Here is a 27009-nt window from a genome sequence, read left to right on the forward strand (position 1 = left end):
TACCGCTGACACGTAACGTCGTCGCTGACACCGCGGAGTGATTTTCGGTGAGCGAGGCTGCGGCTCTTGGTTACTCGCCGCGTTTATGACCGATTCAGATTCTTTCTTGTTTCTCGATTGTGTTACCGCTTTTTTCGTGCATCGATGACGTTGGCGCTCGATTGTGTTCTCAAGTGAATAGAAGTAGTATCGTCAAGGCTGCACTTTGTGTTGCGGGATTTTCGGTCGGTACGTTACCGATAAGGATAAGAAAACAAACAGGAAATAAATAAACAAACTCGCGGTGGATTGATGTAATATGATTCATAGCGATGTGTATAATTCAGAATGAAATACGTGTTGTGAACGGTAACTACGACTAAACGATTACCAAAGTGTCGATGATCCTGACATTATTCAACTGTGAAGTGTAAACAGTTTTTTTCATTCTTATGTGCGTCCAGGTTTCGAGGAAGGAGGCGAAGGTGTGGATCTGTTTACGTAAATATAAGTGAATACTCGCGGTCGCAGGATTTTAACCAACCGTCAGAGTGGATTTCGAACGAGTCCGAAACTCAGTTAAAGTTCGGCTTGTGCCTACGGTGTAAAGCTTGTCAAGCGGGGCTTGATCCGCAACCTTGAAAATGTCGATGCCAATCATCGCGTCGCTCCTCCTCTTCGGGGTCGTCTATCTACCCGGCTCTCACACATCAGCGGCGAAAGGTGAGTGACATCCGTTCACCCTTGCTGCACAGTTTATGCCCAAACTTTTCTCCCCCTTCTGTGGTACCCGAAAACCATCAACACTTGTCTGCCGATTTATTTTTCCGCGTATTTTCTTTTCTTGTCAGCATGTTTTACACTTTCTGTTTACGTCTATGGTCACTCGGTCGTGCGAAACACAGCGCTGGTATAAAAACAAAATTGCGGTTATCGGTGATAAAGAAGTGCCGAAAAAACGTGTAACAATCGGCCGGTGAACAACGCCCTTCTGTCGCGACCATAAACTATGTAACGAGAAGAGTTTCCACACTTGCTTCGTTGCTTTTTGAAATTCGAACGCCGGGGTTCGTGGGGCATTGTGCTATTCACTGCGAGACGCCGCTCTGCTGTTCCGGTGACTTCAATTTGCTCCAAACCCCATTTTTTACGCGCCTTCTTCTCTCTATTTGCTGGTTTGTCTCACTTGTCGTTGTTGACTTCTGAAATCTCACATGTTGAATTCGAATCTGTTTTTTAGGGATAATTTATAGGGTTGGTGAAATACGAGAAATTAAATTTTTGTACACTGTTTAAAAATACTAAACTCTGAGAACGAACATTCGCGTATCTGCGTTCATTCGAAATTGTGTAAACCAATTTCGGTGAGAAGAATCTCTGCAGAAATATTTTGTACAATCCGTTCAGTTTCATTTGAATGAACATTTGACCGCAGGAGAAAATATAATTTTGTGTTCACCTGAATCCGCATCAGCAAACTTATGACCTTTAATTAAACCTCTAATTGAACCCGAATAAATTGAATATATAAAACCGCGTTCGAATTCGTTAAACCAGATGCATATCTACTGTATCATCTACTCTTTACCCCGTGACGCATCTCTGTGCGCAATTATTCTATCTTCACACATGGTATTACATATTTAAAAGAAAAAGGAAAGGCGAAGGGGGCGCGTTAAACGGATTACTTGAAAGACTACACGAGTGGCTGGTGTATCAAGAGATGCAGGCGTGGCTCGTGACGAGTGGGACCTCGAATGCGGGGGCGAGGAATAAGCCTAAGCTATTTAAATTAATCGTTTAATTAGGCCCCGGACCCGACACTCGAATATCCGAACCTGCAGTCGCATAATTGATTAGAGTGTCCCACGAACGGACGTAACGGGCGACCTTTGAAGGGTTGAAATTCGAGAGGCCAGGTAAAGAGAAAAGTTGGAAGCTTCAGCGTGAAGTTGGTCCACCGATATGGGGGCGTGGTCGATCCTGTAGGACCGCCGTATGCTGCTCTCCGTTACGTTTAAGGATCTATACGACCTACAGTCAGCTCGAGAACATTTTGGAACAAAAGCGTAGGATGTTTCGTCGAGATAGGTCACGTGTGAAATTTTTTTATTTAAAGGGTGTCCAGTATTCGTGGAGATTATGGAATCAGGGATTTTTCAGGGAATTTGATAACCCCTGAAAAAAAGCTGGAAATCTCAGGGAATTTCACGTCGTATCTGGAATGTAATAATTTTTATCCTAGGTTCATAAATATTTCGCCATTTTGTAAGAAAAACCAATTATCTTTAACTTTCAGGCAATGGTCATGAACCAAGCTCTGACTTCTTAAAAATTGTACGTGCTAGCGAATTCTTACAAATTCGCCTCGCAATAAGTTGTGCTCTAGTCAAATATAGAATATTCTTGTTCGTGTACGAAATGGCAGCTGATCTGGATTTCGATCATGAAGTGCACCGAAATCTTATTTTGGTGACATTTTTTACCGACATTAAAAATTACCAGCATGCGCGAAAGGTCGGTAACAAATGTTGCCAAAATGAAATTTCGGTGTTCTTCATAATCGAAAACCAGATCAGCTGCCATTTCGTCATTTCACCATAAAATCTCATGGGACTGGGCTCAAAATGTGTGTTTCATCACCGCCGAGTGGCATCATACCGGATAGTTCGATCCATTCAGTGCAACTGTGGAAATTTGGCCAATTTCTGTGGGTGGTAACCAATCTGTAAATTTTTTTTCAAAATTTTGAAAAAGTAAAAAGACGCTCCACTTTTTGCCAAAATAAGGCATTAATTGCCCAAGTTTCACTCTGATCGCTTGAGCGGTATAGGAGTTTTGCATCCCCGCGTTTTCGAGGTGTACAACGCGTCTTTATAAGCACCTTAACCCTGGCTCCAGGCGCCTTGAATATACGTGTTCCAACACCTTCGACGTGCCAACCCTCGCTGCTTGACTCAGGTGCGCGGACGCCACTCCTCAACTTTAAATTACAATTTAAAAGAAAAAGAAAAGGAAGAAGCAACGACCGAGAAGATCGGATTCGAGGAACCGGAAACTGATGTTTCCTAATTTTGCCAATTTTTTCATACCCCACGTCACCTGCGGCGAATCGTTTCACATTTCACGTGTAGTCGTTGAATACTTAATTTGTGTTCGGTAATGGTAACGGTAATTGGATTAGCTTGTTACCTCGAAAAGCCAATTTGTAAACGTCGGAGTAATTTGATTCGATTGCTCAAGAATTATTTTGTAAATTCAGAAATCGGAGTAACACGATTAAATTTTCTTTTTCACCATTCTCTGAGTCAGTCTGTATAATTCTTACATAGATCGAACTCTGCAGTCGAAAACTGGGTCACTTTAAGTGGGATACTAAAAGCTGATAAATAAATAAGTAAATAAATAAAGGAGCTTTGCATCAAATCGTATGTATAACGTCCCCACAATCCAGGTCACCGGTTTAAATCTGGAAAATAAGAATAGCGGAATATTGCGAACCGTATTTGAGTACGTTCAGAACGTACCCAAAGCAAACAAACGTTAAAACTTTTGTAAACTTGCAAAACAAAGCTTTTTTTTAAACCCCCCCCCCCCCCCCCCACATTCTCGATATTTTACGTACTCGTTTAAAATGCTGCTGCGTCTTTCATTTCCTGCGGAGATGCTCGACACATTTATCTCGATGTTATACCGTTAAACCAATTTTTCACCGGACCTGAGTTAGAACAATTAAATTAAACACCGTAGCTTTTTTAAAGGCGTTATTTTTCCAACTTTTATGCGACTGATCGATCGCGAAGAATGGAATTATCGAGAATAATTCATTTACTTTTGACCCGGACGGTACGCGGTAATTTTCAAAAAAAAAAAAAAAAAAAAAAAAAAAAAACCGTCGACGCGACGCTTTGGCAGAAAACGAGGAAAGAAAAAAAATTGCTTAACGGAAACTTAACTTAGTTTTAAATTTCTCCTGTTTTATTTCTCCAACCCGTGATCAAAGCGTTCGTTTTAAAACTGCATATTTTTAAAGGGCTGTACATATAACTTCGTGGAACTGGGTAGGTATACACAGGCATATCAATAACGGACGATGCAAGTTTTAATTTAAGGAAAGAATCTTTTTCCAAAAGATGCAACGCTGCCACGGTTGCCGATACTCGTTATTTTCAACGAATTTTTTTCCCCCCTTTGCTCGTTCATTTACTTAGAATTTGATGTAACTCGTTTTCGGACAACGAACTTGTTTTTGAGAAAAAAAAAATTCGACACCAAAACACCGAGTATTTTCAAAAGTAAACGAAGACAGGAATTAAAGGAATCTTTTTTTTTTTTTTTTTGGAAAAAAATTTTCAACGTGACATCTGAAGATCACCTTTAATTATGTCATAACTTATGGTCTGTTTTTTCCAACACGTTTCTGGTAATATTAATCACGTTATAAAATGGAGTTGAATCTTTGCTCCGGATATAAAGTATTACTCGTTACGTAGCTCGTTTGAAATTTTCAATAAACCATCGAACATCGGACAAAGCAGGTCAAGAGACGGTATTGAGAATAAGGTTCTATCCATTATATGTATGTACATATACATGTATCCACTGCAGAAGAATAGAGTGAAATAATGAAATAGTACAGAATAGAAAAATCTCGACAGGTGAAATTTTATTTTTGGAAATAATTTCGTCTGAATTCACGAATGTGAATTCCCACATCGACGAAGCGTTTAAAAACTCTTTGAAAGGATTATTTTCCGTCTGTCTAACAAACAAGCCGAATACAAATTGAAATAAATTGCTACGAAACAATGGACAATCATTTGTATACATTCCCGTCAAGTTTGCAAAGAAAAAAAAAAGAAAAGAAAAGAAAAAAACAAAGCAAAAATAAAAACTACGAAGCAGGGGAAAAAACAGAGAAAAAACCAATCCGCGCTATTCGCTTCGTTCCACTTTTCTTCTTTTCGCCCGCAGCGAACAGAGTTCGATATTAACAATATACCTATTCGGTATGATTCGCGGGTTTGCTCAAGTCCGACATCCGTGGATATGCTGTGATACTATGTGCAGAGCTTTCCAGAGAGAGAGAGAGAGAGAGAGAGCGAGTGGCACCATCACGAATAGAATGTGTGCACATCGATCGATCCATTCACATACAGCATCCTATAGACACATGCAGTTGTATATATTTTATTTGCCAATGCCCGAATCGTCGGACGGATCGGTATGCTGTACGTGGGGAATTCCATGCAAAACCAACGAACCTCTGACCCTCACAATTTTTGATTTTGTTTAAAAAAATTTCTGCCATTATTCCAAGTCTGAAAGCGTGCTCTGATTTTTTTCAGATTTTTTATTCGACTGGTTAATTATTTATAAATATTAAAAGTGATTTTGAGAAGGATCTTTTTTGAAATCGTGAAAATAATGTTGAAAGACTATAATTTCTTTTTCATAATCATTTCAAGACTGGGCCTATTCTCAAAAAAGTTTGCAACACTTCTAGTTTTCACTTGCAAGATTTCTTGGATCGTTTCATCATGATGTTGATAAAAAAAAGTTGAATGTATGTACCAACAAAAATAAACAAACATCGCTTCATAATGGAACTTATTTAGAAATGTTCTAAGAGAAAAATACAAGTATCGAGAATCTTTTCGGAATTTTCAGACTATTCAAACGATGTTTGGACATATTTCAAATATTGTTTCAAAGTTGAGATAATTGGAAAAATTTTTTTAAACAAAATCAGAAGTGCTGCAGGTCAAACGTTGGTCAAATCCGCATGGAATCCCCCACACATTACGAACAACTAGTGATCATTTATTCTCATATCAGAGACCATTTGAAATACCCTCACATTCATATGATACCTGCAAATTTTAATACCCTGCACTAAAGAACTTTGACGGTTATGAGTAGATAATTATCAGACTCGAGTAATACACCACATGGGTACAGTTGGCAATCGTGTATCGAGTATATGACTGTGTTCATCATATCCACGATCGTGAGCAGTTGGAGTTTCCAGTTATAGGTGTATCAACGTTGTACCAAAGGAGAGAGAAGGTGTATGTATGTACATATCGAGTCCAAGAATCTGGCCAAGTGCGATTAGACCACGAGAATAGTTAGCCAGCACGATAGTGTGCCGTCTCAGATAGAACCATGCAGTGCACCCATATCTGGAGCTTGGAACCTGCATGATGCGAAACTGTAAAACTGAAGGTTTGGGTCTAATTTAACTTTCGCGTTCCAGGACGCTACTATCGTTGAAGTGAGCTTCATAAACTTAAGAAAGATTTTTTTTAGGGCTTAGTTTTCTCTGAATTAACTGCTGTAGTCTTACTTATTGTAAACCTCGTACAACGACACTGTGATGATGATGATGATGATTTAGGTTATGTCAATTCACCTCACGAGGTATGGTTGGAACGATTTAAGCATGAAGGGAGATTCTCCGAAGTCATAAGCGCCAAATCGTGACGATGTGTTCCATAACGTCATCGATCGAATTCGGACTACTCACTGCATGTATGGTTATGATTGCGTGATGTTTATGTGCAGAGAGTGGTTGGATTAATTAGCGAGTAGGTGAGTTCAGTTTGCAGAGGGGTTATTGAAACTTACGTTGGTACTCACACGCCAACCATCGAATGGTAAAAATTACTAACCCGTTGATGGGTTGATTCTAACCATGTGCAGCAGGGTGTTACCTCCAGTTGTCTGTATACACTGTATATAGAGGACATGAACACATGCCATGCTCTCGCTGATTCTGGTCCCGTGACAAACGTTAATTGGGGTGTGTCGATTCATGGAAAATGCATGTAGCCAGGTTTTTCATTTTTCAATTTTGACATTTTCACGCTCTTTTGAACCCCCCTAATACCTGTTTTGCATATCGTTTGGACAGTTTTGTGACTCTCGTTGTAAACCCTGTATCCCACCCACTCAGCAGCCCCTTTTCGCGCGGCATTTCTGTAGGTATATATATATATATATATATATCTAAATCCACACTCACGTGAACCAAAATCACGGGGAAACTTTTCCTTTGTTCACTTTATCCTCAGTGAACAACGGAAGAGAAGCAGCAGGCAGTTGAATTCCACAAACATCGAAATCCTCGGAAGTATTCAGGGTCATTGAAATTCTGGTGTCACGCAGTCTCGGATTTTCGATTGATTTCGTACCAAGTCGAGCATTTCGAAAAGACGTACTTCTGCGGATACTCACTAAATATTTAACCGTCGATTAGATCTATAGGGTAGAATTAAGTAGATTACCGGTTTGGCCATCTTAGTGCCAGTTTTGGTCATCTTTTTTGTTTCGGTTATGGTTTTGGTCATTCCGCTATTGCTTCATTCATTCAGCGGCACCTGCAGCTTACGGTCATGAATGGTTCAGAAGTGCTTTGATTGCTACATAAACACTAGTTTCGAAGACTAATACTTTGTTCAAGTATTGAATATATGTGGTCAAAACTTGCTCACTCAGAGTTGAATTTCAGTCGTGTTAATATCATTATCGTAAAAATTTATAATGAGGTGGCCAAGGATCGTTTCTGCCAAGATCGGAATCGATTGAACCAGTAACTATACGGTTCTTCAACTACCAAAAAAATAAAACCGACTACTAGAGAAGGAGTGTATAATTTGTGTATTTGAAGAACCGGTGATAAACTCGTCTAACCACTTGGTCAGGTCTGAGGGAGTTGAAGAAACAGAAAAGAGGTTTGACGATTTTTTCGTGGAGGGTTTGAGAACTTGGAAAGGTGGAAAGCCTAGCCGAATAGTTCGGTTGAGCAGTTTTTGTGGTACGATATATATATGTCTATCAGCTAATCGGGGTAAGAAGGACGTCACCTAACCCAGTTGGAATAATGAAAGGATTCCGAAACGGTTGGCGATTCTCTGTTATAGCTAGGTAGCTAGGTGAGGAAAGGAGGCGTAAAGGGAAAGGGGTGCTGAATTGAGGTTTGAGAAAAGAAACCGATGAGAGACGAGAAAGAATAAAGAATAAGAAGAAGACGTGGCAGTCGGGGAAAATAGATTCGTGGGTACGTGGCTCGAGTCGGAAAGGGTCCTTCTTCACTCGTAAGTTAGGAGTGCTGCGCGAGGGAGTTAATTGTCCTGGCTTCCCGGTAGGGCCACTTGGAACATCTTCTTCCTACAGCTCTGTATGGGCCAAGCTGGAGCGAAAAGGAGGAGAGGCAGGTCCTTTGATTTACCAGCCTCCCAAAGATGGCCCGTCGTTGACCGCGATAAGCGGATAAAGTCCTCTTCTCCCGAGGAGAGGAGGATGAGGATGAGGATGAGGATGAGGATGAGGATGAGGACGAGGACGAGGATGAGAGGGAGTAGAGATAGCTGGGCAGAAAATCGATCTCATCCCTTGGTGACCCTGCCCCCCTTTTTACCCCCACCCTCAATTTTCCGCCACACTCACGGTGTTTGGTAAAGCAACCCCTGAAACGTTACGGGGGTTCCACCATTCAAAATCACTGACCTTCCAAGCCTTCCCGGCGCTCAAATATTTCACTCACTCTATTCGGTATCTTTCCGTCTGCTTTTACACATTGGAAACTCTTTACACACTTTATTCTGCATCATCCGTTCCGGAGTTTTCAATTTCTTTACTACAATCTCTTTGTCACAAATCTTATCACTTACGCAAGCCTGCAGTTGCTGCTCGACATTTTCGCCTTATAGGTATATACGGTTACATTTTAAGAGAAGTGTGACATTTGACCACATTCGATGTCTGATCGATTTTATTGGTTTTATCGTTGATCTGAGCTCAGGTACTTGCGATTCAAGCTTTGCATCTTGTTTTGTAGTCTTCTAATAACTAACCCCCCCCCCCCCCCCCCCCCCCGCCACCCCAAATTATAATCACGGATTTTACAACCCTTTGTTTGTGCAGTAAAAATTGACTACCCAAGAAGTAGAAGAGGAAGAATAGAACCCAGTGATTTGAATCATAGCACAGTAAAGAGCGATTTCAGTTCAAAGGTTTTCGAAACCAGATTGCTGAAATTGTTCCCAGCGGTCCATTCACGTTGGGCAATTCTCTCTCAATCTCTCTGCATAAATTCGAATTCAAATTCAAATTCAAATTCAAATTCAAATTCAAATTCAAATTCAAATTCAAATTACTTCTAGAAGAAAAAATTTCGTCCCAAGCGATTGATTGATGGACCGATCGATCGGGGTTTCTCGTAGGAGAATCTTAGCCCTGGACGAGTTCAATTTCTCTTATGGTGACATATTTTCGGTTCAAACTTGTGCGCGCACGGCAGCGAACGCCTCCTCGAGTCGTTCTCACGTGGCCATAACGTCACACCAAAGTCGTTATCGTTTCACGGGTTTACGGGTTTCGCAATTATTACGGCTAAATTATTCGCAACCGCTAGGTAAGCGTGCCATTTTTTACACCAAAGATACGGAACACTCGAGGATAAGTTTTAAGCTCGTTTTTTCTCACCCTTTTCTTTGGACGAAGTCGTTGCTTGGCCGAAATTCAAAGCTCTTAAGAATTTTTTTTTTTTTTTGTAAAAATATAGTCGATTAATTGAGTTATTTATTAAATTATCAAATAGATAATCAACATCTCGTGATGATATCGTAATTGACTATAGATGAATACAATAATCTCCTCATATATCGATTGACAGTCTATATAATCGTGCATTGAGGGATCTGGACTGAATATAAAAAAATAAAATAAATAAATGATCGCGGTACTCGATATATAAATCGAGTCGGAAATGATTTCGGCTGATGGGAAAAGAAAGAAAGTAAGAAAAAAAAAAAAAAAAAATTAGGAAAAGGAAAAAACCGCAAAGAGAGGATAAAGAGGCAAAACAAGAAAGAGGGAGAGAAAAAAGACGCCTCAACTCAAATTAAAAGGCTGGAGACGGTAGTAGCCGAGTGTAAGCGAACGCAGAGAGAATACGAAAAAGATGGAGGAAGGATAAAAACGCAAAGAAGAGGGAGAGGAAAGAAAGATCCTCTTAACAAAGTCATCAATGTGTTCCGGCTGACGGAATCTTTTCTATACGACAAAGTTCGGTAGGTCGGGAAATGTAGGGGGAAGAAAGCGCGACGTGAGGGAGGGGCGGGAGGGGGGGGGGGGGATGGGTGAAAGGAGGACCCGCAAGGAGACTCGTCCTTCCAGGGAGCAAAACTCTGCTTTTTCTTCTTTCTTATATACCGGAGAAGACCCGATTTCTCTTCATTTTTCCCAGACACGCATTATTTTACCGCAGTTTATCACCATTTCCTCCTTCTCGGCGTTCCTTCCTTCCTTCCTTCCTTCCTTCCTCCCTCCCTCCCTACCTTCCTTCCTTCGTTCATTCGCTGGTTTCGCTGTTGACACGCTGTAGTCGCGTTCTTCCCCTTTTTTCTCTTATTTTTGTCCTTTTTTTTTCGAGGGGTGTGTCACGCCTCGTCTCTCTCTCTCTCTCTCTCTCTCTCTCTCTCTCTCTCTCTCTCTCTCTCTCTGTTCTGTCGGGTGTTTTGACCACCATACTGATAAAAATTTCCTTCTGTAATAGTTATTGGAAATTTTTTTTCACTGGAATCGGTATCGTTGTAATAATAGCGATTTTAATATCGTCCGAATTACAAGAACTAGTAAACGATTTAGCGTGATTATGGTGTTAAATTTTTTTTTTTTTTTTCCTACTTAAACAAGGTCGATTTATTATTATACCAATATTAAATTATCGGAACAGTTACGATGAAAATCTTATAAACAAAAATTATCATAGTTAAAAATAATAGTAGAACATAATAGATTTGACGATTACAACTGAAAAAGTAATAGAGTTTTATTTTACACCCGGAACTCTATTTTTCTACTGTAAAAAATAATAACTAGATTATGTTAAAATTGTTTAAGAGTGGTATAAATGAGTAAATTAAACAAACTTTAGTTTCGCATTAAAATTTTTCTAGAAGATTGATTTAAACAACGAAACTGAATTTTCGTTGTGTAATTCGTTATTAATTAACGATAAATGTAATGAGAAAATCGTTAATTCGTTTAGAAAAAAAAAAAATTGGAAAAATCCTTCCGGTTTCTACAAAATCGCAAACTTTATACGAAATAAAATTATTTCCTCTTCTATATACATACATATATATATACAAGTTACGTGGGTGAAAAAATCAAAATCATAATTTGACATCTAAAAATCCAGACTCAAAATTGACAAAATTAAACCTAAGTAATTAAGTAAGTAACAAATGAATATTTTCGTTATAATTCGATGTATATGGAATAGAAATTTATTTATTTAAATAAAAACTAAACGCAAAAACAAAAAAAAAATAAAAACAAAAAGTTAAATTTTTTTTTTTCACACGCGTTATCCATCCGATCAACATACATATGTGCTTCCACACCTCGTACCTACCTCGTGATTGTTTGATCGGATCCGATTGATAATCCACGTCATCGATCATCGGTTGGCTTCCTGAAATTCCCATCCACCATGCAGTGTTTCGCTCGATCCGATCATCTGTGCACCAGCTTCTAGGTACCTATACACAGAGGATCGGCATTGGCGGTAGAACGATTTAATTAACGGCTTTTATGCCTGCGGTTGCACCACGGCGAAATCGCCCATCGTCCCAACATCCGGAATGTTTTTGATCCAGAGGGAAGAGAAGAGTGAGGGAAACCTTAACGCGAAGGGTTCCTAGTAATTTACATCTCTTGCTAACGTGGTAACGTGTTGGTGTGTGCCTCCCGCAAAGCAATTTTTCCCAATTACCGGCAACTGGAGCGCGTAATGCCCAGGTGCGCGAGTTGGTTCCATGGGGGTGGGGGTGGGGGTGGTACTACCACCGGTATTAAACTTGTCATTAAAACTCTTTGTTCGACAAAATTTTTCTCCCCCTTCCTTTTATACTCCTCCGGACTTTTCACCCCGTGCTTATATTCCACCCCAACGTTGTACGGTTACATTGCTGGATGGTGAAATTTTTTTGTAATTTTGTTATTTTTATCCAAGCATCCACCGTATAAGGTAGGGCTATCCTGCGATGGGGGAAAATGAAAAGTTTAGAAGGATTTGGAAGTGTGGACGGGTTGCAATATCGCGTTTTTAAATGATTATATCGCGGAATTATATGTTTGACAGAATTTTTCCAAGGTGAAAAGTTGGAGTTTTGTCCAGTCTGAATTATGTTGAAAGTTTATGCAATCTGAAAACCTGCGGAGTATAAAATTGTGATAATTTTTATATATCGTGTGCCAAATATCAAAAGAACGTTTTACACCAATTAGCTAAGGATTTGTGCCAAAAGGGTGTAAGAAAAAAAAAATTTTTTTTACACTCAATTTGGAATTGCTCAAAACGCAAAGATCTGTAAAAAAAATTTTTTAATGCACCAACTCCAAAAGGGCGTATAATAAAAAATTCAAGTTTCGCTGTGAAACAAAAAGAAAAATTCAACTTTTTTTTTTTAGAATATGTTTACAGAGCGACTGGCAAAAAAAAAATGAATTATACGCCCTTTTGGGATTTGGGACGCGATATGTTTTTGCTCGTTAGGAGGATTTTGTATTGTGACTTTTTCAACTTTTACCATATTACAATTTTTATTATTCTAACTTTTGATATTCTTGAAATTCGATATTTTTTGAAAATTCTGTAACAGAGATGTTTCGGTCTTTGAAAATTCGATGATTTGTAGGAAATGCAGATATAAAAAAAACTCAAAATGTAGAAAAGGTTGTGTGAAATACACCAGAATGTAAAATCTTCAGAAATCTGATGTAGGTAGTATTTTTTTTCAATTCGCAAGATTTTCTTTCACGATTTTTTGTACTTTGTCCTTTCTACATTTCATTTTTCTAAATTTCAATTTTTCGCATTAATTTAGAAATTTTTTTCAAAAACAGACTTTTTCCTCACTGAAGATTCGACTTCAGTGAAAGGTCTTCGTCTTTTTTCTATTACTGCTACATCCTTAACTCCACCTTCGTGGCTCGAAATTCAGTCTAGCTGTAAAAAAAATTTTCCCCATCAAAATTCCCGTCAAAGTTGGACTATCACAAATGTAGCGTGATAAAGTTCTGTGATTTATGACGGTCCGATTGCGTTCACCCGATGCATATCACGCGTACAGTAATGTAAAAAGAAAATAAATAAATAAAACAAATAATTCAAAACAGAAAACAAAGAAAAATAACGAAACTACCGAATCGGACATAAAATGATGAATAGCACTTCAAAGATTTTTAATATACAGAGAATTTTCTATGAAATGAAATAAGGGTGACAAAAATAAAAACAAAAATTATATGTATATATATACATATATATATATCAGGGTGGCTACACACCCGGAAAATCTGGAAAACTTTCGGAAACTTCGACTTTCGACTTTTTCCGACGTTTTAAAAAATGTGGAGCGACCTTTAAAAAAAATTTTTTTTGAGCTCTCCTTTGGAGTGGGCTCTTAAAACATTAAAAACTAACATTTTGCGTTTTTTCTTCGACACCCTAATGTACATGTGAGTGTGTAAAGAGGGACGAAGAAAGTGAATCTTTTGTCGGAAGAAATGATTTTCTTTAATAACGCGTTCGAATGCGCGCAGGAAGAGAGCAGGAAGCTAAGATTCGTGGTGTTGGTATATATACATATAAATATATATATATATGTATAAGGTATATCATCGCTATGCGTGCAAAACTTGGGTTGAGGGAAAAGCTAGCTGACTGAGATGGAATGACGCAATTAGTGCCGACTAGATTCCCTGAATGGTTGGCGTGGCTGGGCGCCTCTTCGTCTTGAATGAGGTAGTTGACAGCTCTCCTTGTCAAGATAAGGATGGAAAATACAGGATTACTTGAGAGAGTGGCTCGCGTGAAGATTTTCACGTTTATGAAATCTCGGGAGGAATCGCGACGTTTGAGTTCAGAGGATAAAAGGGGGTGGAAGAGGAAGAAGAAGAAGAAGGGGAGGGGGAGGGGGAGTAAAAAGAAAATGAAAATGGCCGAAGATTTTTCTTCCTTAATATTTCATCTCACCTTTCCACCCCTGATAAACTTTATAACACTTGTTATCAAACTCTATTTTACGAATTTTTTTTAAGTCTTCTCCCCGAGAATGAAAATGCAGAATCGTAACCGAAACGAGGTTAACCCTCTGAAACGTACGTTTTTTGAATGATCGTACGATCCTGAAAATTTTCACACGCGGGTTTTTGGGGTCACTGATTACGAATCTGCTGTCAGATTTGTGAAATTCAAGATGGTGGCGAAAAAATTTAGAAAATTGTGAAATTTTGATGAAAATTATACATACGGGGTTTTTTGGATTGCTGATTGCGAGTCATTTTTTCAGCAAAATTCTACAATTTCCGAAATTTTTTGCCGCTATCTTGTATCTGTCATTTTGAATTTTGAAAATCTGAGTTTGAATTCGTAATTAGCGATCCCAAAAACCCACTTTCACTAAAATTCAATTTTTATTTCCTTGAATAGATTCTTCAAAAATGAATTTTCCCAGAAAAAACGTCATTATTCTTAGTTTGTTTATTTATAAATCTTATATCATAAACAATTACGTTAATTAGACTGTATTTTTATCTTCGTTCATTACTAAAGTAACTAAAAAGTGCAAAAAACCGGATTTGAATCCGACAAAAAGTAAATAAATTAGAAAAATTCGAGAAAATCGAGGTGGGAACATCGTTTCTCACCATTCTTCAAAGGGTTAAAGAGAATTCACCAAAATATCGTCATTCATTCGAATTTATTTACATCGCTCTCGTTGATCACGATTTCTCTGAACTCTCATCTCTTCTGAGCGATCAACAGAATCGGATATCAACTCACCGAGGGAAGAAATATGGTCGAAAAGATGACTCATTAAAGGTAATAACTCTCTAAGGATTATTATCAATCCATTTCCAGGAAGTCTTTCTCGGGTAATTTAAACGTCGCTGGGGATTTTCTCACCCTTGGTAAATATACGTAATATATATGGGCAAATCCACCAATTGTCTGTGAATTGTTGGGGGACCAGAAGTTGGATTTAATTGCAATTTTGTTTATTTTCTGGCACGTGTTTAGATACAAAAATGATGAAAGTTTCAGATCTCCAGCTCTTTTACGATTTATGAGAAACAAACAATCGATCAATTTTTTCCAAACTTTGAACAGATCGATTTCACGTGAGAATTTTCATTTCATTTCTATACCACGGCAAGTATTGAACAAGGTGTTTCCGACCCTAAAAAGTTTGATTTTTCCTTTCACAGATATCCTTAGAAATCGTACCTAAATAAGGAAACACAATCAGCTTTAACGGAATACAGAACGTTCGTCTCGATAAGTCTCTTACTTTTGTCACAAGTCTGTTATTTTTATCCTAAAGCACGCGGCTTTTTTTCTCTATGAGAATTTGTATATTTTAAAATTACTGAAAATTCGATAATACGGGAGTTTTGCAATTGATTTACAATTACAAAATTGAATACTGAATTTAGTAATTTGCATTTTTCTTCTTAATTTGTGTTCTAATGAGTAAATAAAACTAAAAAATTGCTCGATATACAAAACATTTTCAATTATTTGCTTCGCTTGTAGCTTCTAAACCAAAAGCTCGTCCATTTCCGTCTCTGTCTCAGAATATCCATTCTTTATCAACAAATTCATCAGAAATATTTCAAACGAATCTATTAAGGCTATTCGAAAATTTAGGTTTCCTATTTTTCAGGGCAGTAAAAACAAAACCCATTGTTCAAAAAATCTAAAACTCTGTGAAAGTTCGTTTTTTTTTTCTTTTTTATTTCTCGTACACAACATCGTAATAAAAAAATAAAAAATTCATCGACAGTAACGATGGTCAGACGTAGGTCGATCTGGAGTCGAACGCCTCATATATATATAACGCATAAAGGGGGGGGGGGGGGGGGGGGGGGGTTAACCAAATGAAGAAAAATAAGGAGCCAAGAAAGCGAGGAACTGCACTGCTATGGTCCCGAGGGCGCGTTACGTCCAACGAAAATCCCAGGAGGATCGAACGCCCTTCGGATCGTTTCCCTTCACGGCTGTAATGCGAATTAAGCGTGCGTGCGGGTCACGCCGCATGTCGGCGGTCGCCGCACCCTCGCAATTCTGTGCGACCGCTGATGGTGATGGTCAAAGGCGATGACTGCGAGTTATACGTCATCGGTCACCCTGCGATAGTCGGCAGGGTGGATTTTCCCCGTGGTGCAATGCCCGCTAATTCCCTGGAGTGTTTCCAATATAGGCATGGGGGTGGGCACGAGGGGTGAGATGAGAAAACCGAGGAACGAGGAAATTCCGGAAACTGTAAAGCCGAGTGTCACGTGCCGAAAGCCAACGACGCCGGAGAGGCATGGAATTGAAGTTAAGGGAGGATCAGCAGTTAGAATTTTCAAAAGATCGAAATTCTTTTTTTTTTTTTTTTTGTTGCATATTTTATACTATAACACCTCAGGAGTAAAGTAGAATCCTTCTTTTTACAAAGTAAAATTTAGTGGGGAAAATTTTTTTTTCGGAATAACAGCGTTCTAAATGGGAAACCCTCTTTAACGTAACGTTACTACTGTCATGATGCCTTTTTTTTTTTTTTGTAAGAAAACTCCTTTACGCAAAGCGAGCATCTTTTACGCGTTTTTCCATTCGTCTATTTCGTACGCAAAGTACCCGTTTCTATGACGGTCGAGTCAGTCTGCGACTGCGCATGCGCGGAGTATTGAAAAAATGGCTTTTTAAGTCCCAGGAGTTGAACGTAGTCGCTTCTGTACTCCGCGCATGCGCCGAGCGAATAAATCTGGCGTTGCGCGACCCTAACCTCAATTTCGTACTTCAAAAAAAGAGGCAACGTCTTTTTTCCTTGCCTCTTTGAAATCTTCGTCTTTGGCTCACTTGTACGACTCGTATTGCAAACTTACGCTCGGCCCGAAAAGACCGAGCTTGTCTCCTTGTTATAAGTACGATATATACTGTTAAAGGATTAGTTGTGAATTTTTCAACATCGTAAATTTTCGTTACCGTCTATCGGAGTGGTTCGTAGCTTCGTGCCCGGTCGAAAAACCTTTCCCAATTCAAGCGAACGCGGTAATTTATAACGTAGAAAATACGCTAGTCAAAAACATCTTACCGAAAAAATTCTTACTCGTTTTGAAAGGATTGGAGAGATAATGTTTTGACAAGTAAGTGAAAAAAAGTATATTTGAAAAAGTTTTCTAATATAGGTTTTATTGTCGAAAATGAAATTTATAAATGCAGGGCTTCTTGATTTGGATGAGAATTTTTTTTTTTTTTTTTTTTTTGTTTTTTTACACCTCATTTAAATTTTTTGTCCTGAAATTTTTGTAAGGCGATTTAAGATTGAGCTGACATTTTTCAAATTCAATCCCTTCAATAAACAGTGATTCGAAAATTTTTGGAAAATCAGAGATACCGCGTTATTGAAGTTAGTCACGTGTTGACGTGATCAAGCGTTGGAGTAAAACCATTTTTTTGCACTTTCAAGACGACTTCAAACCGGCCAAGTTTTCAAAATACGATTACGAGGTTTTCGCCGGCGAAAAAATTCGTCCGAGCATCACGTCGCGGCTCTTTTCAAAATCTCACCTGCGAGACTGGTGCGGCAGGTGAAATTCCTGCGGAATGTGTTGCGATATTTCCACTCCAATTTTCGCTACTCGAACCAAATTGTCGACGAAGGTAAGCTTCGCGAGTGAGGAGAAGAGGATGGTGAATACAACTCGGCGAAGATGGCTGGAGCATATAACGTTGAGTCAACTCGACAATTTGAGCCGTTGAATTGCAAACGAGCCTCTGGCCCACACGTCGCTCTATCTCATCGATCTAAGCACCCAACCCTCTCCTCCTCCTCCTCCTCCTCCTCCTCATCCTCATCCCCGCGTTCTTGTTTATGTATATTCCTGATCCTAGGCAGCGCTCCTTCTGCAAGTTCCTCCTCAACACCCTCTAGACCATGAATATCTCATTCGCGTCGTTGGAAGCTCGTGAAGAGAGAAGAATCGCTCAGGGATCGTCAAGCGATCATCCAAATGAAGGATGAAAATCCCAACGCCAAGGTCTTCGATCTCAAAAGCTGACTGACCGAAGGCTGGAAGAAATTTAAGACTACTCGAACGTTGCCATCGAAGTATTTCTTAATCGGGTTCATTGGTCGAAGGTCGATAACAAGATGGTCGTTCGTTGAGTGTTTGTCAAATTGATATGTATTGTAAATGGTCTTCTCATCCTGATATTATTTATAATGGTTTAGTATATTTGCGAGCTACGCCCACTGCTTTGCGGTACAGAAATCGGTGAAAAATTGTTTCTTCATGAAACTATTTCGAACTCTCATTGTTCTTCGATGGGTGTTTTCAAACTTTTATTAAATCTAATTCCACCCTGTCCATCCTCGTAGGCCATCAATCACCGGGCGAAACAATCGGCTGATGAAAGTGTTTCGAAACGCTTTCAAGACTCAGACTCTTTTGCAGGTTATCGATTTCACTGGTTTCTTGCTTCTGTGGATATTTTTTTTTTTTTTTTTTTTCTCGGTTCCTTGACTGTCGATGTTGCCTCGAAAGCACAATTCTTTATCTTTTCAGTACCTAGTATTTTAGAATACTAGCACCTAATTTGTCTTTCACTTATTCAAATGAACGAACTATTCATAAGTCGGTTTGTTTTATCGTTTTAACGAATGGCGAGATTAACTAAATTGTTTCTTGACATTGCTGCTTATAACATGATCCTGAAATAATGGATCCAGTTAGGAGGCAGGCCAACATCGACTTCTCGTGAAATGGAAAATCTATCGCAATGTGGTTTCAAAATTATCATACACGTCGTGTATGTGGCCAAAACCGAAATAAGGGTGTCATTTTTCAAACAACCATCGAAACTCATCCCCTACTGTACAAACTCATCAGATAGAGAGTTGAAAGATATTGATGGATGGATGCGAAGTGTGAAATGAGGTTCCGAACAGTCTTTCGCAGTTTCGCTTCGAAATTTGCATCGTAACGATTGGACTGTGAATTATTACCAACGCAATGATATATCGTGAGGTAAAACAGTGTAACTTAGCAGATTCAGCATCGGCTGCGCATGCGCTAGTTTTATCGTCTCTTCAGTCAGGTTAGCCACCTCAAGCTTCAGCTGTCAAACTCAGCTTACGGAGGTTATATGTAGGTGATTTTGAATTTTATAATAAATAATCGATGCAGTATCAAGAATTAAATCCGGTAAGACTCGTTAAACTATCATTGACAAACCGACCAATGACTGTGACTAATCTTCTTAACAACATAATTTCGATTTACCACCTGAAACGAAAGAGTTTGACATCTCACACGTCTCTTTGGATTCAAGTTGGCACCCCTGAACATATTGCGTCACGTGACGATCTCGCCGACCAATAGAGTCTGATTATTTCGCGCATGCGCAATCCGTCGCTCAGCTTGACCAACGATTTTGACCGTTTATTCTCGTCATAATTTAACCGAAACCAAAAGAAGGAAGCGGAAGGCAGCCTTGCAGACCACCTCGTTAATGACTCCTGCAAGTCACAGTTCCTGCCATAGAACTGCAGCGTAAAACGCAGCTTTTCATGCAATAGAAAGGGAAAATCGGGAACGAATGAACCGCTCAGCTCAAGCATCATGGCTGAGAGGCTGCGCGGAATCACGCAGCGGCAGTTCTCCTGCCGCAATGTGCAGTGAGAAAAGCACCTGTCACGAACACTGTGCGCATTGCACTTACCACCCCGTAGAGCCACACCCTGGGCAAGCAGCCGATTCCGTGCAGAGGGTTATGGGTAGAGGTTATTCACCGAACAACAAGGACGGTTTAAAATCCTTCATTGAAATCGCTTTCCATGACGGTTCTCGCCACTGAATATCGACCTCGTAATCAACGCTGTTGGTCTCTCCTTTTTTTTTTTTGTTTTTGTTTTCTTCTTGTTTCCATGAACTGTCAGCAGCCAACTCTTTGCGAAGTTTACCAGTTTTGTAAAGGGTTGATATTTTGAAATTCGTCTACAATGTATGTATGTATATACGATGTCGGTGAAAGCACGCTTCGCGATAACCGCTGTTTCATTCTTTATTTAATCGAAACCCTCCGTGACACCGCGTTCCGAGTGTTTATTAACAATTTAATGCTTCGCAAAATGTAATTAAAGGTTGACGAGGCCTGTTTACAATTACGAGTGTCGTGCAGTGTTGTGGCCAAGTCTGCATGTCGAAGTAATTACCGTTAAAGGCGTCTTGTAAAACAGAAGAGAGCTTGAAACCTCCCTGCCGATGAAAGAAAGAAGAATAAATACAGAAAGTAAGAGAGAAAAAAAAAACAACGGGAGAAAAAAAAAATGAAATTAAATAAGAAAAAAAAAAAAAAAAAAAAGTAGGTCATATTTGATAAAAGCGAGGAACGTAAAAGACGAGATTCCTTTCAATTGCCAATTTCACCTGTACTCAAAGCCCGCGGAAATGAGCGCTTTCTTTTTCATCGATTTTATCATCATCAGCTATTCGAGCCGAAATTGTTCGCTGAGTGTTTTGTGACCATAACCCCGGTTCTTCTACGCACTTCTAGAGTGTCTTTGAGGGCTGTTTTTTTTGCCTCTCAAGATGTCTGGTCGTACAGGCTTCTGCAAGTTTGCGAAAAAAATATATGGTGCAGTGGCGGTGTGCGTGTGCAGGTTGTACATACGTATATATATATATATATGTTTATCATTCTTATTCTTATCGAAACAACACCAACCACCCCGTCTCAGCGTATCACGAGGCATCGTTTATATATGTATGTACGTATAGTCGCATGCAACAAATTTGCATAGTTTCGCGTGTGCTTGTTCAGTTAGAATACCCCGTAGCTCTTGGGAAGGCGTATTCCGTTTTCGTGTACACCCTGTATATGTATCAGGTATTACAACCATCCTCCCCCCCCCCCCCCAGCCCCTCCGCCCTCTTTATTATGTAGACCCCCCCCCCCTTCATTTGAATACACCCCACGACTATAGCTTCTTGTCCTCTCCGCTCACCGTACACACTTATTATTAGATGGATGTGTGTGTGTGTGTGTCTGTGTCTGTGTCTGTGTGGGTATATACGTATCGCTTCGTCTATCGTCCTGCCACATGTATAAAACATATTCCCATACATGTATATATGTATGTATACGATATACGAGTATAGATAGGCTTTCCACTTTAAATGTGATATATACTATATATACTATATACATATATATATATATACTATATATGTGATAAACTCAAAGAGTTGGTACTCACGATCAGACACTGAAACATTTTGACTATGGGGCTATGAATTCTTAAATGTCACGGATATTTGGTATTATCAAATAGCTCGTGTTTGGTGCGAAAGTTTCGGCTTGTTTTAAAGTTGATGTGATAATTTGTAACGTTGAAAAAATATGTTAATCAGTTGAACGAGTCTTTCTAAAAAAATTTCTTACCATATTTAGAGAGTATTGGAGTCGTTGTAATCTGTTAGGAAGTAGAGGTTCGACAAGGACGTAAAATCTTTGAGCATAAAATTTTTTCATAGGAAAAAGAAAATGATAGCTGAATCTTTTATAAAAATCACCAAAGAGTGGCGTGTATTTTTTTTTTTTTCCTTTCCTCCTCACGTAGGTACGTCATTCAAATCTTGCGTCCTATATGTATAACCGAGCCCTCGAGTAGTTTGAAAAGTATATTTGAAAAAAGAATTTCACCGCGTGATTTTGCATTTCGAAAAAAAAAAAAAAAAAAAAAAAAAAGAAAATTCGATTACGGGCTGGCTTAAGACTCGTGTGACGAGATGATTAAATTTGACGCGGAGAACGCGTGTAAGACTCTTTCGCATAAAAGACACGTGTCGTTCAGAGTCGGATGGAGGAGTGGATGAAGTAATGGAGTAGTAAGAATAAAAAAAAAAATAAAGGAAAAAGTAAAGAAAAAAAAAAAAAAAAATGAAAAGAAAAGGAAACAAAAAGTACAAAATAAGGTGAATTGTAAAGAACGAGTATCTATACCGTCGGATAAGAGCAACAACCCCTCGGCTGTGGAATATCACACACCATGCCCGTGGTATAATCCCTCTTTTCATGTCGTCCTTGGTTGTGCGGGGTCGGTTCGGTCGCGTGTAACGTAATTCTATCGACGTAAGACCCGACACGATTCTGCGGTTCATGATCACGATTACCCGCCATTGCACCACCTAGTGATTCTCTTCATACTCCGTCTTTTGGCCTGTAGAAGGTTTCTGGCTTGGGTTTAAAACTCTCCATTTATACATGCTATTCGTGTTGGTCTCGTCCACGTCTCCTGCTGATCCTGGTTTTCTATGTCCGCCTTTTACCTCTTCGGGCTTTGGCTGTGTTTTCTTAGCACTTATCGCTATATGTCGAAAGCAAGCGATAAAAGAGCTGAGAAAGCGAGAAACTTATGTAGGGAAATAATGACGATGAAGTGTTTCGATAAATCTTCAACCTTACTCTCTGCACACGGACCGTTCAATCTTGAATATTACCGTTCCTCCCAGCTCTTACCATGTCTCGCATCAAATTCAAATCCATTATCATCCCCCCCCCCCCCCCCCCCCCCCCCCACGCAGTGTATGAAACGGATTCACCGAACACAAGGCGGACGGATATCCGGGCTGAGGGAGGTTAACCATTTCACCGGGCTGGTGATGAATATATCGTTTGTTTCCGTCTCCCATATCTGCCATGTCTGCTCCCGATATGTTCGGCTCCTGCATGCATGCGTCGCAAATTTTCCGTGAGAATGATCAGCGGGGTGCCGTTATAGATGTTTCCTTATCGTTTATAGTTTACACCGTTTCGTTGTTGCGTTTTATACAATGGACGTCACTGGCTGCACCAGAATCGGGAAACGTACACTTCAGGATCCATATCGCACGACGGCTGCTACTAGTCTGCTAGTTCATTACCAAGTTCTATGTATCTAACTATGTATAACGGCTTCCATTCATTGTTAGTTGTTTCTCACTGAAACGAACCCGTCTCTGGTCTATGTTCTCTCTTTACTTTCTCATCAAGTTGTTCCTACTGTCTGTGGTTTCGGTTGGCTTGTCAATCCGCGAAGACTCTTCAGGTATTAGAGGTTTTCGTTACGAAACTTGGATCACGGACTATTACCAAGACTCAACTTTGATTCGTTCTTTCCTTAATCCTATTGCCCAACCTTTGCAACTTAACGCACGGGCTAATCTAACCTCTTCAGATTAATCGAAACCCTCGATCGTCAGATTGTGGAGCTCGTTTTACTTCAGGATTACGTCATGTCGCTCGGTCAAGATTCGGTCATTCATCGAGTGCAGTGGTTAACGAAATGGACGATAGAAAATTGGTGAGTTTTAACAGAAAGAAAATAATTTTCACGGTTCTCTTATCCGATTTAGTAGCAAACGAAGATTATTCTATCCACGATGTATTATCACGTCTCTTTGCTATTCGATCATCTGTGCAGCTATTATGAGTTAAGCGAGAAACGAGCTTTGCAATTTTTCTCCATTATACGTTTCTTTTGAGTCCTTTCTTGGATCCGTTTCGAAATTAACTGAGCTAGAAGTGTTTTTCTCTTCAGTACACTTTTTCTCAATATATCTTCTCATCAACGTGGAAGCAACTTGTTCTGGAACCATTCACTCTGTGCACTGAGCTCGTCTCACGAGTTTTCCAATCATGTAGCCGTGTACGTATAACAAGCTGAAGAGATGCTTGGAATGGCTAATTGAGCAAAATTACAGTAATATTCATGAATACCTCAACCTTCTGGCTAACTTGTTTTCTGTCCGAAACGAAATGCAACTTCGATTCCATACCAATTGTGGGACAATGACTCCCAATTTCTCACGTCAGTTGCATCGCGAGTCATTGTCACATAATTCATATTACAGAATTAAACTCGCATGTTTGTCTCGGACGGAAAACAAGTTAGTCAGAAGGTTAAGGCATTGACGAACATTACAGTACACTGCATGCCGTGCAAAATCAGTTTATTTTCGAAGTTCCTAAGAGCCGCGAATCGCCCAAACTTGAATTGACTCTTACATCCGCTATGTACCGATTTTCAATTACTACGCATGAGACACAGTGAATTATATGGACGCATAGAAGGTGGAAGAATAGATAGACAGAGAGGCAGGCAAATAAACAGCTGGATACACAGATAGTTAGATAAAACTAGGTAGATAGGTGTTGGACAAGCAGATGGATAAAACGTGGTAGGTAGATGTTAGACAGACAGATAGATAGATGAAACTAGGTAGATAGATGCCCAAAATTGGATAGAAAGATAGATAAAACTAGTTAGATATATGTTGGCCAGGCAGATACGAAAACTAGGTACATAGATGTTAGGCAGACAGATAGATAGATAGATAGATAAAACTAGGTAGGTAGATGGTCAAAATTTTATAGATAGATAGATGAAACTAGGTAGATAGATGGTCAAAATTTTATAGATAGATAGATGAAAGACAGGTAGGTAGTATATGCGTAGGCAGATAGAAAGATAAAAATCTACAGATAGACAAAAATAGATAAATGGGTTAGGGTTGACACATTGCCAAACGATGGCGTTCTATTACATCTTAATACACGAAGCGTGCCAAGGATGGCCGTAACGCCGGGTTACCGAAACCTCGAACCGAGTGCCAGCGGGTCCAGATAGATGGCTTATTAATAACCCGGCTCAGCGGCAAAACGTCGCTAGAGATTGGGGAGGGAAAAAAGGTTAATTTGGCCACCGGATGGAATGTAGTTTTTCAGCCAAAGCCCCGCAGTAACGTCGGCCTATCACTGGGCGGAGAGAATGGAGCGACGGGAGAGAAACACGCGCGGGAAGTATGAGAAAAAAAAAGGAAAAAAGTGACGAAAAGAGGGAAAAAGGAAGATTAATAAAAAAAAAATAAAAAAAAAAAAAATCTAGGAGGAGAAAAAGAGAAAAAAAACAACAAATTGCAAGAAGAGAAGATAAAAAAAAAAAAAAAAAAAGGGAAAACGATTTAATTCGCGATGAACACTGATGCCCAAGGATACAGAAACAGATCGAGATAGGGATCCGTGGCGCAGCCTCGCTTACCTAGCCCAGAGCATCGTTCTCAGGAGTTCCAAGTTAAACGAGAGTGTCTTTGGGCTCGTTTAAGGGAAAAAAGCTAATTTCAGCCTATCCTCCATGTTACGGCCTTGATTTATGCTAAAGAATTTTCTCCTCCATGTACGTACTTACGTCTAGCTATGTAAGTATGTATATATATATATATATATATATATATATATATATATATGTATATATATATATATATATATATATATATATATATATATATGTATATATACTCTGCACGGTTAGGTATTATACCTTAGTTCTCGTCTCTTTATACAGTATATATAATACATACACATTGCTTATCCATGTGATGTTTAACGGCTTGAAAAGGAATCGCGGGGCGTTCGAATTATATGGGGATCTCCCCGTCGGAAAGTTAACTTTATGACAAATGGGGGAAACGCGCGGATTCCGTTTGCGAGTGAAAAAAGGAATGAATGATAAAGAAAAAAAAATAAATAAATAAAAACAAAACAAAAACAAACAAGCGAAAACTAAAAAAAAAAAAAAAAAAAACTCTTCATTTCTCAAACCATGCGATTATTATCAAAAAGTGCATTATACTGTATATAAATTTAATGTAAGTTTTACTTTTTTCTCTTACGTAGTGAAATAATCTGTTCGCAAATTTGTCGACGTTTTTTCTGGCTGTACAGCAATGTAATATGCAATGAATAATTGACGCGGTGATATTTCTTTATATACTCGTATACTTTCATATATACAGGCATGTATAACCGTGTGCCATGTTTTATTCATCCATGGGATTCCCTGCAGGCTCGATTACACACATTTTACACACTCTTGCACCCCTTGCAGTCGCTTTAATATCCTTTTACACTCGCTTCTGGAGTAAGGAGGATCGTGGCGCAAAAATCATCCGTTTTTGTCGATCGATCATCGACACGTTTGATCATTTTGAAGATTTATGGAACGTATAGTGGTGGAAAAAAATTGATTGAAACAGAAAAATCCCTGTGACGTGGGAAATTTTTTTTCCTTTACTGTTGAAAATCAGTGTTGAAAATTTGTTTTTTTTTTTTTTTTCTAGATCACACGGATTTTTTTTACTAATTTAGTTGAACTTTTTAAACCTTTTTTCAGTAATGTTTTGGCTCTGATACATTTGAAAAATAACGGAGTATTTCAAAGTTTGAAAAATTCGTAGATGAACCTCCGCATTCGCAGAAAATAGTAAAATAAATTTGAGGCAAAACAAAAAAAATGCTCAAATAGAAAAAGCGAATTGAATGCACGAAGGAAAAAGGAAAACTGGAATAGGAATAAAATTTGTCCAGTCGGGTGGAAACGCGTATTGGAATGATTCGGGTATTCCCTGCAGATTGGTGCAGAGCTCAGGCATGCCGCACGTAGGTATCTACGTATATATACCCCATTCCCTAAATTAGCATCCACCGCATCCGCAGTTCTGCACCTCGCGCGAACCGCTCTGCCATCTCTAATCAAATGTATATAATTTCCTTATGCTCTACGCGAACGTTTTAATTCTTAAAAATTCTCTATAGCGTGAGTTTATGAGGAAAGTGCAGACCTTACGCGCGTGTGTCAAGTCATTCGAATTTTTACTGGCCGAAAGTTCTCACTCGATTCAGCAGCCGACGCAATACCAATCGCGACTGTCAGAAAATTTCCCTAGGAACCGACAGGTAATGTTGGGTTTCTAGGGACATTTTCTGGGCATTAATTGTGCGATCCTAGGGACATTTTCTGACAGTCGCGATTGGTATTGCGTCGGCTGCTCAATCAGAAGGTAAAAAAATGTCCCTAGGAACCAACAGTTAACGTTGGGTTCCTAGGGACATTTTGAATCCTTAAATTTTGTTCTTTCCAAGGGCTG

General features: G+C 39.2%; 1 protein-coding gene across 1 annotated transcript in view; it reads left to right on the forward strand.

Annotated features, from left to right (window-relative positions):
• The first annotated feature begins 309 nt into the window (after positions 1-309).
• The window catches only part of LOC124411236, a 107986-nt gene continuing 81286 nt past the window's right edge, over positions 310-27009 (forward strand). The window contains exon 1 of the mRNA XM_046890236.1: positions 310-702. Coding sequence (XP_046746192.1) covers positions 624-702 — 79 coding nt within the window. The 5' untranslated portion in view covers positions 310-623. The remainder of the gene's footprint in view (positions 703-27009) is intronic.

Source organism: Diprion similis, chromosome 10, assembly GCF_021155765.1.
Source record: "Diprion similis isolate iyDipSimi1 chromosome 10, iyDipSimi1.1, whole genome shotgun sequence".
NCBI classification, from domain to species: domain Eukaryota; kingdom Metazoa; phylum Arthropoda; class Insecta; order Hymenoptera; family Diprionidae; genus Diprion; species Diprion similis.